Below are 18,122 nucleotides of genomic sequence, written 5' to 3'. Positions count from 1 at the left end.
TTTATTTCTGCAACTCTACACCCCTGAGCAGAATGTAAGTGTGGACGAATCCCTCCTCAACTTTCATGGCAGACTTAGCTTTCGCCAATATCTACCTTCCAAAAGGGCAAGATATGGCATTAAGCTCTACAAATTGTGCGAAAGCGGGTCAGGATATACCACCGCCTTCAGGATTTATGAAGGGCGGGACCGCACAATAAATGTTCCTGGATGCCCCCCTGATCTTTCCACCAGCAGTAAGATCGTGTGGGAGATAATGCAGCCTCTGCTTCACAAGGGGCACCACCTGTACTGTGATAATTTTTATTCCAGTGTGCCCCTGTTTAGGCATTTGCATGCTGCAAGGACTGGGGCATGTGGTACCATGCGCAAAAACAGAATTGGTTTTCCACAGCAATTAGTGGGGAAGCGCATGGTAAAGGGGGACTCCTGTCCTTATGCATCTGAAGAATTGCTGGCGGTCAAGTTCAGGGATCGCAAAGATGTGTATGTGCTAAGCATGATTCATACCGCAGGAACAGTGGCAGTGAGGGAAAGAGGGGCAACATCGGACAAGCACAAACCAGTGAGCGTGTCCGAATATAAAAAGTACATGGGGGGGGGGGTGGATTTAAGCGACCAGGTTTTACAGCCCTATTTAGTAAAACGCAAAACTAAAACCTGGTACAAAAAAGTGGCCATTTATTTGTTACAGGTGGCCATCCACAACTCATTTGTGCTCTATAAAAAAAACAGAGGCAGAGACACATACCTGGATTTCCAGGAAAAAATTATAGAAGGCCTCATTTTTGATGTTCAGGACACCCGAGAATGCCCCCAGTCTGAGGATGTCACGCGACTGACTGAAAGACACTTCATCAGTCGGATTCCCCCAACAGCAACCAGAAGCAACCCCCAGAAAAAGTGCCGCGTCTGCAGAAAAGACGGGCACCGCAAAGATTCCCGATATTTCTGTCCCTCATGTCCCTCGCAACCAGGCCTGTGCATTGAGCCATGTTTTAAAAAATACCACACTGTTCTGAATTATTAGATTTTAGTTAATTCGTTGAAAATATATTTGCCCTACATTACGTTTTTATTTTTCCCCTGATTTTACTCCAAGGGTGAGGGAGGGAATGGGTGGGGGGTGGATGTCATGTTTGCATATTCTCTAAAGTTCATCTGCTGGAGAGCTCCATTTGCATAAACCTGCAATTTCTTATTTTAGAAAACCCCAAAAATTAAATTCCCATTATACCCCTAGATGAATATTTTGGGATTTCTGCTTCAAGAGCAGATATTTTGGAAGTGTTATAGAAACTCTGTTGAGTTTTGTAAAACCAGCTTTGAAAAAAAGCGATTTGTGAAATAATCTTCTTCTATCCTCCGCCCTCCTACTTCTCTATGTGATAAATAAGGCACACATATTTGGTATCCCCATGCACCGGAGAAGTGGCAGAATGTGAAAGGAGATGAATTTTGGCCGTGGTCTATGCCGTGTGTGAAAAATGCTGGTATAAACTGACGCATTTGCTAAAAAATTGCTAATTTTATTTTGATCCATCTTATTCAAGAAACTTTCAGAAGAAAACTGGACTGTTTAAAAATATGATAAACCTCTTGAAGAAAACCTTGTGGGGTCTACTTGTGTGAATGAAGTCATTTATGGGGTGATTCTAATGTTTGCATTACGCCCCCAAGAAAACAGTACGCTGCTATAAAATCAAATGCAGAATTCCTGGACCAAAAAGCCTCCTTTTATGCCAAGCCCTGGCACATGCCAGCACAGTGAATAAGGCACACATATTTGGTATCCCCATGCACGGGAGAAGTGGAAGAATGTGAAAGGAGATGAATTTTGTCCGTGGTCTATACCGTGTGTGAAAAATACTTGCCTAAACTGACGCATTTGCTAAAAAATAGCAGATTTTTTTTTGTTCCATCTTATTCAAGAAACTTTCAGAAGAAAACTGGACTTGCTAAAAATATGATAAACCCCTTGAAGGAAACCTTGTGGGGTCTACTTGTGTGAATTAAGTCATTTATGGGGTGATTCTAATGTTTCAGCAGCATTACGCCCCCAGAAAACAGTATGCGGCTATAAAATCAAATGCTAAATTCCTGGACCGAAAAGGACAAAAAGCCTCCTTTTATGCCAAGCCCTGGCACATGCCCGCACAGTGAATAAGGCACACATATTTGGTATCCCCATGCACGGGAGAAGTGGAAGAATGTGAAAGGAGATGAATTTTGTCCGTGGTCTATACCGTGTGTGAAAAATACTATGAATGTAGAGAAGAATTGATCCAGCGCTGATGGTAAGTTAAAAGGGAAACCGGAGTCCCATGTTTATTGGAGAAAAAAGCATAAAACAGAAGGGAGACGCAGTCCCAAGGTGTGAGTAGTCAGGGCTTGAACCTGAGCCTACGCGTTTCGATCGCAGTCTGCGATCTTAGTCATGGCAAATGAGTAGAAGACCGTGTGTCTGAGATATCCTTATATGCTAATCAATCAGCAGGAAAGGCCAATATGCAAATGCTGGTAATTGGTAGATGCCAAGAATTAAGGAGTGGCTAGTAGTATGAGTAGATACGAACCAAAGCTAGTTGGAAGCCTGGCCCTCATATGTATATTAACAATGTCATATTGGTATAATATAATAGGAAAAATAATAAAAGTAACGGGTATAAGTGTAACAATATCGTTGATGATAGTAGATGGTAAACCCGTATATCTTAAATGAGTACATACAAAAGAGACTGAGACACACGGCCTTATCAGTACTTATACATAAAAAGCAAACATGACATGTTGACAAATTGAAACATTGAAAAGTGTGAGAAAATATAAAGAGATTAAAAACAGAAATGAAGAAGAATCAAAATGCTGTAGTATTATAGAATGTAAATGGTCTATGGTAATTCAATTCACTTATGTCAATAGTTGTTCGAGACTACTGTCAGTCTAAAATAAATGCACATTATGTTAGGTAAAATGGTTAATATAGAATGGAAACGAATGGCTCAAAGATATAAACCCAAAAATACATCATATAACCTATATAACCTGTCGGATCACAGAGAAAAAACCCCTGTGGCCGAACAAACCGCAACGGATAAAGAGCTGATGAAAAAAAAGGGCTGATGAAAAAAATGCGCGTTAACAAAGCTCAGTGAGTGTGAATATGGACTTCTATAGTATGCAAAACAAGCTGTGTTTGCTGATAGAAAGAGCATCGAGTAAGATCAGTTAAAGTCCGCTGATAGTTGATAATGGTAATAGACAGAACAACAGAGTTGGAGAATGAGAGGATGTGAGTATTCATAGAAAGGGACATTCAACGAGTTACGATGGTGTACCTTGATTGCGTTTTATAACTCATCAATGCAAGTCACATTATCATAAAATAGTGTAATAATAAATATAGTTGATTACATGCCTAAAAAACCTAACAAATGAATTAAACACTAGTTATATATATAACCATAGGAAAAGTCATATGCAGATGGTATTGTTGTGCATAGACTAATGTTGGAAAATAAGTTCAAAATGTATAGAACCATGTGCAAATGGTATTAATATGTATAGACTGATGTTAGAAAATAAATTTGAAATGAATAAAACCAACCAATGGCTGGTAATAATATCATAATAATATCATAATAATATCATAATAATATCATAATAATGTGCAAAAACGTAGGCAAATATCAGAGACTGTAAATCTGGGAACCCAAGGAGTAGGCTATAAATTCCTTTACAAAATATACTGCGCGATCCTATGATACCATTGAATGTATAATGGGCTAGTTCAAATTTGCTTGATAATTTATGATGCTGAGAAAATAATTAATTAAGCATTGAATAGTCATGATAAGTGTGACAATAATTCAGTGAAGAGTATGTATGTGATCTTGGTCGTCATGAAAAAACATACAATCAATACAGTAGCATAGGTACTTGATGATGATGACCCAAAGTGGCCCATTAATATGTAGCTATAATGGATTGACCTAAGTACATATGGCGAAATGTAAGTATGTATTTACCTTGTGTATGGAAACTTAATATAAAATGGCACTAAGAAAACAGGACTGCAGTAAATGCCATACTGGAAAGATTTATTAAGGTATGTGTACCTGCCGGCACAAGCAAACAGGGTAGGAGTCTATAGTCTAGTTCATATAAATTGCGATGTTTCAATAATGAAACATGAGATCCTTCCTAAGGTTGAGTCCTTTGGGGAAGCGAGTCTCCAAACTATAAATCCAAAAGGCCTCCCTGGTAAGTAAACGCTGTTTTAAATCACCCCCTCTTTTTGTACCCCTTACTTTTTCGATAGCATATGTGGAAAAAGAGCTAACATTTCTATTGTGACAAGTCACAAAATGCCTGGCTGCATTAGAAATATTGACGATGGATGCATTGCGTATATAACTAAGATGTTCTAATATGCGAATTTTAAATTTCCTGGTAGTGCAGCCGACGTATTTGAGATTGCATGTTGTGCATTCGATAATATACACTACATGGTCGCTGTTACAGTTCATATATGTTTTAATAGCAAAGGTGGTGGTTTCTGAAGAGTTGGAGTATTGTTTATTGATTTTAGCAAAAGTGCAAACTTTGCAGGGATTAATCCCACACCTATAAAATCCTTTATATGTTAGCCATGAAGGTTTAGGGTTATTAGTTGGCAGTAATGATGGAGACAATATATTGCCCAAGGTTTGTGCCCTATGAGATACTATTCTGCATCCATTTTTTAAAAGGTTTTCTAATGTTGGATCGTCGTACAGTAAGGGGATGTATTTCAACACCATATTTTTGATGGTGTTGAACTGCTTACTGTATTGCAAAACTAGAGTTGGAATATTTTGACTCTGGGTTGAAATGGTTTGAGTATTATCCATTGATATAAGGGAATCTCTATTTTTGGTAGCGACTATGTTTTTAGCCCTTGATAGGGTCCAGTTCTTGTAGCCTCTTGCTTTTAACCTGTTGCAGATAATAGACTCTTCTTTGATATGTTTTTTAGGCATGTAATCAACTATATTTATTATTACACTATTTTATGATAATGTGACTTGCATTGATGAGTTATAAAACGCAATCAAGGTACACCATCGTAACTCGTTGAATGTCCCTTTCTATGAATACTCACATCCTCTCATTCTCCAACTCTGTTGTTCTGTCTATTACCATTATCAACTATCAGCGGACTTTAACTGATCTTACTCGATGCTCTTTCTATCAGCAAACACAGCTTGTTTTGCATACTATATAAGTCCATATTCACACTCACTGAGCTTTGTTAACGCGCATTTTTTTCATCAGCCCTTTTTTTTCATCAGCTCTTTATCCGTTGCGGTTTGTTCGGCCACAGGGGTTTTTTCTCTGTGATCCGACAGGTTATATGATGTATTTTTGGGTTTATATCTTTGAGCCATTCGTTTCCATTCTATATTAACCATTTTACCTAACATAATGTGCATTTATTTTAGACTGACAGTAGTCTCGAACAACTATTGACATAAGTGAATTGAATTACCATAGACCATTTACATTCTATAATACTACAGCATTTTGATTCTTCTTCATTTCTGTTTTTAATCTCTTTATATTTTCTCACACTTTTCAATGTTTCAATTTGTCAACATGTCATGTTTGCTTTTTATGTATAAGTACTGATAAGGCCGTGTGTCTCAGTCTCTTTTGTATGCACTCATTTAAGATATACGGGTTTACCATCTACTATCATCAACGATATTGTTACACTTATACCCGTTACTTTTATTATTTTTCCTATTATATTATACCAATATGACATTGTTAATATACATATGAGGGCCAGGCAGGGCCGCCATCAGGGGGGGACTGGGGGTACTGCAGTGAGGGGCCCGGGCATAAATTTTAAAAAAAGGGGCCCGCACTCTGCCGCTGGAATTAATATACTCACGGCAGTGTGGCTCTTACGATTTCATTTCGGTGAAAGGAACAGGTCCCATCACGAAGCAGGGGCCGTTCATTACATCAGAATAAAATCGTAAGGGCCCGCTGGAGAGTGAGATGTGCCCGCCCCTCCTCCTCCACAACAGAGTGACAGCGTGTGGGGAGGAGACAAGGGGTGGAGACATCACAGCAGCGGGAGTTATGAGCTCAGCCTCGGAGGATACGTCCAGCAGCAGCAGCAGTCGTCGTCTTCTTCTTCAGACACAGTGAGTACTAAGTTATGTCTGTGTCCGGCTGCTGCTGCCCGGAGCCTCCTGAAAAGATCTCCTCCTGCCCCCATAGAAAGTAAATATCTTACCCACCGCTGTATTATGTTAACACCGCAGCATAGGATTGTATCAGCTCTGCGGCTCTTATCTCCCGTCCTGTGTAACATGTGCAATAAACCTGTCTTCTCCCTCTGTTTACACAGGACAGGAGAAAAGAGCCGTCGTGGAGCTGAATGATACAATCCTATGCTGCAGTGTGAACCAATACAGACGTGCTTTCTATGGGGAGGGGGTAGAGTTAGATGATAATGGGGGCAGGGAGATGATAATGGGGCAGGGAGATGATAATGGGGGCAGGGAGATGATAATGGGGCAGGGAGATGATAATGGGGGCAGGGAGATGATAATGGGGGCAGGGAGATGATAATGGGGGCAGGGAGATGATAATGGGGGCAGGGAGATGATAATGGGGGCAGGGAGATGATAATGGGGGCAGGGAGATGATAATGGGGCAGGGAGATGATAATGGGGCAGGGAGATGATTATGGGGGCAGGGAGATGATAATGGGGGCAGGGAGATGATAATGGGGCAGGGAGATGATAATGGGGCAGGGAGATGATAATGGGGGCAGGGAGATGATAATGGGGGCAGGGAGATGATAATGGGGGCAGGGAGATGATAATGGGGCAGGGAGATGATAATGGGGCAGGGAGATGATAATGGGGGCAGGGAGATGATAATGGGGGCAGGGAGATGATAATGGGGGCAGGGAGATGATAATGGGGGCAGGGAGATGATAATGGGGGCAGGGAGATGATAATGGGGCAGTGAGATGATAATGGGGGCAGGGAGATGATAATGGGGGCAGGGAGATGATAATGGGGGCAGGGAGATGATAATGGGGGCAGGGAGATGATAATGGGGGCAGGGAGATGATAAGGGGGCAGAGAGATGATAATGGGGGCAGGGAGATGATAATGGGGCAGTGAGATGATAATGGGGGCAGGGAGATGATAATGGGGCAGTGAGATGATAATGGGGGCAGGGAGATGATAATGGGGGCAGGGAGATGATAATGGGGGCAGGGAGATGATAATGGGGCAGTGAGATGGCATTGGGTAGGGAGGGAAATGATGCTAGAGTGGGAAGGAGACAATAATGGAGGGCGGATGGCACTTGAGTAGGGATGCACGATGCATCAAAACTTCGATATGGTTTCGATACCGTGCACCCCCAAACGGTTCAATACCGTTATTTCATGTATTTCGATACTAAGCTGTGCGGCCGCACAGCTCAATATTGTAATACATGAATGTATGGGAGCGGAGTTGCGGCTGTGTAATACAGTCACGGCCCTGCCCCGGAGTCCTGACATGTGCGCGCCGCCAGGATTATGTGATGCGGCCAGCGCTGCACTAATGAGCGGCGGCACTGAAAACAGAACATGGCGGGCGCACTACAAAACACCCCCACATGTTCTGTCTTCAGTGCCTGAACCGCCGCTCATTAGTGCAGCGCCGCCCGCATCACCTCGTGCTGACCGCGTGCAGGGCGGGGCAATGGTTGTATTACACAGCCGCAGTCCCACTCTATAAAGGCAGAGATCAAAGAAACCTCTCATCTCCGCCGCTATTCCCCTGAATGCTGCGATCAAAGCTGACTGCAGCATTCAGGGGAAAATAAGAAGGGGGGATGCCCCTTGGATCACGTCACAGGAATCCCTGTGACGCGATTGAGGGACATACCATATATGGGCAGACAGCCCAAGGTCCAATGAAGGACCCCAGGGCTGTCTTACCATATTTCCTGTTAGGGCATACTCAGGTCTGTCCTAACAACTGCCTGTGTACTATCCGTATATAGATATATACCAGTACATTAAAGTTTCAAAAAGAAAGTAAAAACATAAAGTAATGTTAAATTTAAAAAAAATACACATACACCTTTTTTACAAAACACATTAAAATAAGTCTCAATACATAAAATATTCACATTCAGTATTGGCGCGGCCGTAATAACCTGCACAACAATTTTTTTGCATCATTTATGATGTGTACGTTGTAAAAAATAAAATAAAAACTTCTTTCACTTATTAATGTGAGGCACGAGGTATTATGAATTTTGAACCTCCATGTGCCTCACATTAATAGTAATTAACCCCATCATGTACCTTACACATTAACCCTTTATAATTGAGGAACATGATGGGGTTAATTACTATTAATGTGAGGCACATGGAGGTTAAATTTACCATCACACCTCGCGCCTCACATAAGAAATGGAAGAACTGTTTTTTTTTTTATTACTGTTGGCAAAGTATCGCTTTGTTATCGAAATCGCAATACTACACAAAGCATCGGTACCGAAGTCCAAATTCTGGTATCGTGACATCCCTCCACTGGAGGAGGCATTATACAATGGGGGGGGGGGGTAATAATTGGGTGAAAAGTGATGATATCTGAAGGGAGGGGAGAAATTATACATGGGGAGGGGTAGAGGAAGGAGAGAGTATACCTGGGTAGGGGGAGAAAGCTTATACCGGAGGCATAGTTAGCAACAGTCCTGAATTTGCAGGGACTGTCCTGAATCTAAAGAGGCAGTCCCGGCAAATTACTGTCCCAGACGTGTCTCAGCCACTGCCATATTCAATTGTATCTGCGTCCACAGGATGCAGATACAATTGAATACTATGGCAGAGCAGGAAAGTATCAGCTTCCTTCTCTGCCATTCACCCATCCAGGAGCGGAATCCCTGGCCAGAGAGTTGCCGACACTCTGGTCGGGGATTCCTCTCCTAAAGGTAGCCCCTGAGGTCACTGTCCATATATGGACAGTGAGGTCAGGGTCTCCTCCTGGACTGGAATCCCCTGTAGAGAGTGCCACACACTCCCCTGTAGTTAGCGCCGAACATACCCCCTGTAGATAGCGCCACACACACACTCCCCTGTAGATAGTGTCACACACTGCCCCCTGTAGATAGCACCACACAATCCCATGTAGATAGCGCCACACAATCCCATGTAGATAGCGCCACACCCACCCTGTAGATAGCGCCACACACCCCCCCTGTAGATAGCGCCTCACCCACCCCTGCAGATAGCGCCACACACAGCCCCCTGTAGATAGCGCTACACACAGATAACGTGTGTGCAGCGTGTGAAGAGAATGCAAAAGCATCATCCAGACATGCCCGTGGCGGTGGGAGATCTTAGGGACTACATTTTGGTGAGTGACTCTGCTGTGTATAGGGCTTCAGTGCAATGATTTTTGTTTATATTGCCCTCCTACACCCTGACAGATTCTACATACACACACACACACACACACACACACACACACACATACACACACACTCACTTTCCCTTTTTGCCCACCACAGAGCCGCTGTCTCTTGTCTCTTCCTTGTCACTCCACAGAGCCCCTGTGAGGTTGCGTCTCCCCCCTGGCTACCACTGCTACCTTCAGTTCTCCCAGCCCTGGCACTTAGTTTCTCCCCTTTGCCCTCCGACACCCACCTCCTGTCTCTGCCCTGCTCCTCCAAAGAGTTTTCTTTTTAATGTGCCCTACCTCCCGCCCCTTTACATTTCACACCCCCTCCTAATAACGAGGGGGGCGGGGCCCAGACTCATTGGCAGTATGGGGCCCAGAAATTCCTGATGGCAGCCCTGGGGCCAGGCTTCCAACTAGCTTTGGTTCGTATCTACTCATACTACTAGCCACTCCTTAATTCTTGGCATCTACCAATTACCAGCATTTGCATATTGGCCTTTCCTACTGATTGATTAGCATATAAGGATATCTCAGACACACGGTCTTCTACTCATTTGCCATGACTAAGATCGCAGACTGCGATCGAAACGCGTAGGCTCAGGTTCAAGCCCTGACTACTCACACCTTGGGACTGCGTCTCCCTTCTGTTTTATGCTTTTTTCTCCAATAAACATGGGACTCCGGTTTCCCTTTTAACTTACCATCAGCGCTGGATCAATTCTTCTCTACATTCATTGCCTTACACCGCGGGCCGTCGCGGGGATCCGACTGACGCTGTCTGGAGACGCACACTGGTGAGCTGGAGGTTCTCTCCCTTTCTTCATGTGAAAAATACTAGCCTAAACTGACGCATTTGCTAAAAAATAGCTGTTTTTTTTTTGTTCCATCTTATTCAAGAAACTTTCAGAAGAAAACTGGACTTGCTAAAAATATGATAAACCCCTTGAAGGAAACCTTGTGGGGTCTAGTTGTGTGAATGAAGTCATTTATGGGGTGATTCTAATGTTTCTGCAGCATTACGCCCCCCAGAAACCAGTATGCGGTTATAAAATCAAATGCTAAATTCCTGGACCGAAAAGGCCAAAAAGCCTCCTTTTATGCCAAGCCCTGGCACATGCCCGCACAGTGAATAAGGCACACATATTTGGTATCCCCATGCACGAGAGAAGTGGAAGAATGTGAAAGGAGATGAATTTTGGCCGTGGTCTATACCGTGTGTGAAAAATACTTGCCTAAAAAATAGCTGATTTTATATATCTATATATGTTTATATATATTTATAGCACTTGTACATTTATTTATTTAATATTTATATTTATTTATATATTTATATTTAGTTTCACATTTATTTATATGTATATGTATTCACAGTCATTTTATCTCACCATAATCTTTCTTTTTTCACACATTTTAATATCACACTGACAGTTATTGAATTTTATCTCTATCTTCTTTATTAATAAAATTGGCACATTTTATTATACACACTTTTTATGCACAAGGTATTATCATCACTTATTATCAATAGCATACATGCTTTTCATAACATACACACTATCACATACATTCATTTTTCTCAGTACCAATACATCTATTTATAATTAGACCTGCGTCTCCCGGTGCCCGTCTTACTGTGCATGCGCGGGGAGCCGCGCATGGTGTCGGCCCCGGCGTGTGTGCACTGAGTACAGTTGCCGTGTTATTGGGTCTCTCCCCTGTGTGTCGCTCTGGGCATGCGTATGGGTCTGTGATCACACGGCCCTGGCGCATGCGCATCGTGTACGGGCAGTGTGGAGATTTCAATCAGCACTGGGAATGCGCAGAGTCCCTATAACATGGAGTCCATATAACATGGCGCCGGTCTCCTGCGCATGGACAGAGGTCTGTTTACTCCATTGGGTTGTTTTGTTTTTTTTCAATAGGCAGCGATAAGGAAGAGTTAAGTGTGTCACTATGCCTTGAGGACTCATTTATTCACATGGTCTGATGCAATATTATTTTTATCTGTGTCCTTATCTTTGTCATCATTACGTGAGGGTTATTTGAGGTAGGTTCTTTTCTGGGGGAGTTAGTATTGGGCTGCTTATCAGGGCAGTATCTCCCAGTTGAACCAGTGATAGTAGCCATCTGCTTTTTTAAATGTTTTTATCGTGTTTGTGGAGTATTTTTTGTAAATAAATTTATATGCTTTATTATATATTCTTTGTGTCTATAGACTTTTTGCCATATACATACCCGTGTGTGTTCTTTGACTTTATCCATTCAGGAGGAGCCCCTGACATCACTGTCCATATATGGACAGGGATGCCAGGCTCTCCCTGTAGGAGCCGAATCCCTGGCCAGAGTGTCGGCAACGTTCTGACAGGGGATTTCGCTCCTGGAGGAGCCACTGACGTCACTGTCGCTCTGGCCGGGGATTCCGTTTCAGGAGGAGCCCCTGACGTTCCTACCCATATATGTACAGGGGCCGAATGCCTGGCCAGAGCATCGACAACGTTCTGACCGGGGATTCAGCACCTGGAGGAGCCCCAGACGTCCCTGTCTATATATGGACAGTGACGTCAGGGATTCCCTCTAGGAGCAGAATCCCTGTCTAGAGCGTCTCTGGCCGGGCATTTCGTTTCAGGAGGAGCCTCTGTCGTCAATGTCCATATATGTCGGCAATACTCTTGCCCGGGATATCTTTCGAGGAGGAGTGAATGGCAGAGCAGAGAGCAGAAAATGTCCTGCTCTGCCATAGTATTCAATTGTATCTCCGTCATGAGGAGGCAGATACAATTAAATATGGCAGTTGCCCATACAAGTCTGGGACAGTAATTTGCCGGGACCGTCTCTGTAAATTTGGAACAGCCCTGGCAAATTCGAGACTGTTGGCAACTATGTATATGTGAGAATATCTTTTTTTGGGCGGCATCCAACAAAGGTCTCCGTTAAATATGTGCGTCTGGAAGAAGACCGCACAACGGCCCAATATTGCCCACATCTGCAGGAACTTTAAAGCAGCCTGAGTCCTAAGCTGCTATGCCTGACCGGGGAAGCTACGTCACTGGAGCTTCCCTGGGTTAGGAGCAGGAGTGTGCAAGAGTTTGTGCTAGCTGTGGGCAGGAACCGCAAGTCTGCCAGCCGGTAGCAACCTAGTAGGCCTGAAATTGTCAGACCACGTGTGTTTCAGGGAGGAGTGCCTTGGCCCTGTTCGCATCAAGTGTAAGCGATCCATTAACCGCCAGCCAGGACGGCCACTTGTAAGAGACGGTACCTCTCCTATTGAGAAATGTTAAGCTTATTCTGCTGCAAACATGAGTCAATAAAGTTCAGTTGTATGGTCTTAGGCTGGATTCCCACGTAGAGTAAACGCGGCGGAATTTCCGTAACGGAACGCTGTGTGGGAGTTTCGCAGCATTTACAGTAGCAGTAAAGTGGATGAGATTTGAACAAATCTCATGCACGCTGCTGAAAAAAAAATCCACGGCGAAAACACTCATAAATTGAACTGCTGTGTATTTTTTAAGTCCGCAGCATGTCAATTTATGCTGTGGAAATGTTGCTCGTTTGTTGCGGGTTTTCCCCATTAAACTTAAATGAATTGCCCTATTTCATCTAATGAAATCTTTTTTTTATTATATTAAAATGAATAAAAAAAGCCAATACTTACCCCCGGACATTGTCATAGCGATGCGTTCCTCTGTTCTAAGTGCAGCCTAACCCTTCTGGGATGATGTTTCATCCCATGTGACTGCTGCAGCCAATCACAGGCTGCAGCAATCACATGAGCTGCAGCGTCATCCCAAGAGGTCGGGCTGCACGGAGAACAGAGGGTAAGTATTGCTATGACAATGTCCGGTGGTAAGTATTGGCTTTACTTGTGGTTTTTTTCACTTGTTTCCGCAGTGGAGATTCCTCCAAAAAATCTGTACCACAATTTGGTGGTTTTTTGGGCAGAGTTTGCTACATGTATAATCTTATTATATAGTCGTAAAATGGGTAGCTATCAACTGTTTACCATACAAAAAAACAGCACTTTAGGTGACAAGGCCCTATGTCGCTCTAAAGTCTGTGTCCTAAAGTTAGGTCGCATTCGGCTAGCACGTTATTTAACCTGTATAATTCTAACTCCCGCCTTTTTCCCCCCACACTGTCTTTATTGGTTTACAAGTTAGTCACATGACTTCAGTACTGCCGGCAGCGTGAAAGCGAGGCTTGGTTTATTTTCTCCCAGAATGCTCCGCCCACTGCTCTCTGCGCTGCTGACAGCTCTCCTGCGTCTTGTACGGTGCGCCGGGAAGTGAAGCGCCTCATTTCCCAAACTATACAGCGGGCGCTGCTGCTGGTGGGACGACGTTATAGGGGGCTATGCCCTGGAAGCTGCAGCATAGGGTATGGCTTCAGCTGGCGGTGTGACCCGGGCGATCCGCCTCCCTGCTAGACACGGTTATTCTGTGGAGTTCTCTCCTTATATCCCCACTCGTCTGGCATGTGCTGCCTCCCAGAACTATGGCATATCAGGTGAAGGAGCCCATTACTTTTCTAGTGACCGCTTACATTGACTTTGGTTGCTAGTTTAATATTATTTTGATTGTACTGTATGGAAATAAATGTACTGCCATAGTAACAGTCTAGAAATCTAAATCTATGCCCCAGCAACAAATGTCCATTAATATTTTCCCGTCTAATAATAAAGGACTATTAATGTTTCCCTTGATTTATCGTTCCTCTTATCTATACCCTGAAGATCATTTCTCCCTAACATGAAGAAACTCTGAACTATAGCTTTTTGGATCATCAGTCATTGCAATATATATCTGCAGGCAGGATATACCTAAAAATTACCCTCAAAATAAAAATCATATACTCGCCCTTTAACCCCTTAATGACCAGCCTATTTTAAACCTTAATGACCAAGCTATTTTTTACGTTTTTCCATCGTCGCATTCCAAGAGCTATAACCTTTTTATTTTTGCGTCGACATAGCTGTATAAGGTCTTGTTTTTTGCGGGACAAGTTGTATTTTTTAATAGCACCATTTTGGGGGACATATTATTTATTGATGAACTTTTTTTTTGGGGGAGGAATAGAAAAAAACCTGAACTATTTTTCGCGTCTTTAATCAACGCCGTTTACCGTGTGATATAAATAACACTAACTTTATTCAGCGGGTTGTTACGATTGCAACGATACCAAATTTGTATAGTTTTTGTATGTTTTAATACTTTTACACAGTAAAATCGCTTTTTTTTCAAAATTATTTGTTTTTGTGTCTCCATATTTGAAGAGCCGTAACGGTTTTATTTTTTTGCCGATGCGGTTGTATGAGGGTTTTTTTTTTGCGGGAAGACTTGTAGTTTTTATTGGTACCATTTTGGAGTAGATGCGACTTTTTGATCACTTTTTATCACATTTTTTCAAGTCAGTATTCACAGAAAACAGCAATTTTTCCATAGTTTTTTATTACATTTTTTACGGCGTTCACCGTGCAGGTTAAATAATGTAATAGCTTTATAGTCGGTGTCGTTACGGACGCGGCGATACCAAATATGCGTAACTTTTTTACTTTATTTTGGTTTTTTAATAGTAAAGCACTTTGTAAGGGGAAAAGGTGGGTTTTTCATTTATTTTCACATTTATTTTTTAAATTAACTTTATGAAACTTTTTTTTTACTAGTCCCACTAGGGGACTTTAATATGCGATCCTCCGATCGCTATTATAATACACTGCAATACTTTTGTATTGCAGTTTATTACTGCCTGTCTGTTTAAAACGGACAGGCATCTGCTAGGTCATGCCTCCGGCATGATCTAGCAGGCATTCGCTACAGGCAGACCTCGGGGCCTTTATTAGGCCCACGGCTGCCATTGGAGACACAGACACTCGGCGATCGTGTCGGTGGGAGAGAGAGGGAGCTCCAAAACCACTCAGATGCGGTACGCGCTATTGTGCACCGCATCTGAGGGGTTAAACGGGTGAGATCGATACTAATATTGATCTCACCTGGCAGAGCAGGGACACCCCCAGCCCTCAGCTACCTCTGGCAGCTGAGAGCAGGGAGATTTGACGGCTCCCTGCTCTGTTTACTTTATCCTGATGCAGTGCCGTAAAAAGGCTTATGCATCAGAATAAAGCCCGTTAGTGACAAACGTAAAAAGGCGTATTGGCGGTCACAAACAGGTTAAACTCTCTCGGTTCCTAGGTTCCTACACCAACAATACTATGTTGAACGGAGCAATGACATCCCTATCTGGTAACTGCTGATGCCAGTGAATGCCCATGACGGGTTGTTATCATTGTAAGTGCCAGAACAGAGATGATAGTAACTGTCAATATATGATCTGTTGTTATTTTTAGGCATATCAAGCTTGTAGACATTTATCGTAATAACCCCCCCATTTAGTTATTTTCAGCTGTTTCCTGGAAATCTCTGGCAAACCGTATATTTGCTATTTCAGCTGCCATAGTGGTTACCACCCAGTTTTTGCATAAAGTGGGGATTCACGCATATCTTGCCGAAATTTCTTCAACTGAAAATCCATCCCGTTCGTGTGAACGGAGTTGTTTCTGGAGCAGGGTTAGTTGCGGAGATGTCTGCCACAAACCTGCATGTGAATTCCCCCAACTGAATATTAGAAATGAGTATTACAAAAGAAAAGGCTCTTCCGTCGTCATAGCTGTATGGGGACTTGTTTTTTGCGGGATTAGTTGTACTTTTTAATGGCAGCGTTTTGGGGTAGATATAATTTTTCGATTAACTTTTATTACGTTTTTTTGTGGGGAAATAGAAAAAAACCCTGAAATTCCGCCATTGTTCTATGTATTTTAAATTTACACCGTTCACTCTGCGGCATAAACGTTACCTTTATTCTATGGGTCGGTACGATTACGGCGATACCACATATGTAGAGGTTTTTTAGGTTTTACCGCTTTTGCACAATAAAAACACTTTTGAACTAAAATGATTTATTTTTGCATAGTCTTTCCAAGAGCCGTAATTTTTTTATTTTTCCGTCAATGTAGTTATATGAGGGCTTGTTTTTTGCGGGACGACATGTAGTTTTGATTGGTACTGTTTTGGGGTACGTGGGACTTATTGATTAACTTTTATTATGACTTATTTGGGGGGGCAATATAAAAAAAATAGCAAATTCAGCTTTTTTTTTTACGGTGTTCATCTTGCCGTTTAAATTACTTTTTAACTTTGGGTCATTATGGTCGCGGCGATACCATATATGTGTAGTTTTATTTATTTTTTTACACTTTTACTAAATAAAACCACTTTTTATGGGAAAAATTTTATTTTTTTTACTGTAATTATTGATTTCATTTATTACCACTTTTTTTTTTAGTCTCACTAGGAGACTTTACTATGCGATCTTCAGATCGCTGCTATAATGCTTTGGTATACTTTGTATACTGGAGCATTATTGCCTGTCAGTGTAAATCTGACAGGCATCTATTAGGACGTGCCTCAGGCACGTCTTAATAAGCATATGCCCAGGGCAGACCTGGGGACTTTTATCAGGCCCCTGGCTGCCATGACACCCCATCGGAGGCCCTGATTACCGCCAATGGGTGAGAGAGGGAGTTCCATCCCTCTGCAAATTATTTAAATGCTGCGGTTGGATATTGACCGCGGCATTTAATGGTTTAAACGGCTGCAATCGAAGTGAACTTTGATCGTGGCCGGTGGAGCAGGAGCCCGGCTGTCACCCATGCAGGCCTTAGACTGGGCCGCCGTGAAAAGGTGTATTGGTGGCCAGAGAATTGGTAATAATGTTAGGAAATTATTTAGTATTATTTTTATTACTGCTGAATGTTGCTCAAAAGCAATTTTCCTTTCAACAGCATACTAAAAATACCAGGTCCCACCAATGGAAATTTGTTTGAAGTATAGGACTTTTTTATCATCTGTCATAATTGTTCTGAGAAAGATGACAATTGTATCATTAATCCGCTTTTGGACCATTGATATTCAGCAGTAAACATGAAAGATATTTGTAACAGTGGGAATCATTGTTAACATCAAAGTAATTCCCAGTGTTTCATCTATCTTTCTGTATACCCCTTTACAAATCGGTGTCTGAAATATGAAACAAGGATTGTCCATTCTGGGGGCAAATCCTTCTGTCTGTTGTCACCTTAAGGGTATGTTCACACGCAGTGTTTTCAGACGTAATTCAGGCGTTTTACACCTTGAATTACGCCTACAAACATCTGCCCATTGCTTGCAATGGGTTTTACGGTGTTATGTTCCCACAAGGTGTAATTTTACGCATTGCTGTCAAAATACGGCGCATAAAAAGACTCCTGCGAAAAAGAAGTGCATGTCAATTCTTGGGACGTTTTTGGAGCCGTTTTTCATTGACTCCATTAAAAACAGCTCCAATAACATCCGTAAAATACGCTGTGAAAAACGCTAGTTGTTACCAAAATGTCTGAAAATCAGGAGCTGTTTTCGCCTGAAAACCGCTGCGTATCTTCAGATGTTTTTGGGCACTGCTTGTGAACATACCCTTAATCTTCATCCTTGCCCAACCCCTCAATTCTGTTTCAATAGTTTGTTTTTAGATTATCGGTAATAATTTTTAAAAGACTTCATTTTGGTAAAGTGTATAATAGTTTTTTTTATTGATTACTTTGGCCTCAAATTTACACATATTGTG

At 42.3% G+C, this 18,122-nt stretch overlaps 1 protein-coding gene across 7 annotated transcripts in view; it reads left to right on the top strand.

The window, feature by feature from the left end:
• Positions 1-6,180: 6,180 nt before the first annotated feature.
• The window catches only part of PEX7 (peroxisomal biogenesis factor 7), a 320,745-nt gene continuing 308,803 nt past the window's right edge, over positions 6,181-18,122 (top strand). For 3 of the 7 annotated variants that reach the window (XM_075862470.1, XM_075862469.1, XM_075862471.1), the window contains exon 1: positions 13,695-13,973. In XM_075862470.1, the coding sequence (XP_075718585.1) occupies positions 13,847-13,973 (127 nt within the window). In that variant the 5' untranslated portion in view covers positions 13,695-13,846. Of the gene's footprint in view, positions 6,198-13,233; positions 13,286-13,694; positions 13,974-18,122 lie in introns of those variants that run through there. The other 4 variants (XM_075862474.1, XM_075862472.1, XM_075862475.1 and 1 more) reach the window with 4 other exon arrangements.

This window comes from Rhinoderma darwinii, chromosome 4 (genome assembly GCF_050947455.1).
Source record: "Rhinoderma darwinii isolate aRhiDar2 chromosome 4, aRhiDar2.hap1, whole genome shotgun sequence".
In the NCBI taxonomy this organism is placed as follows: domain Eukaryota; kingdom Metazoa; phylum Chordata; class Amphibia; order Anura; family Rhinodermatidae; genus Rhinoderma; species Rhinoderma darwinii.
Note: the sequence above shows the minus strand (reverse complement) of the source record. Positions and strands in the feature narration are given on the sequence as shown.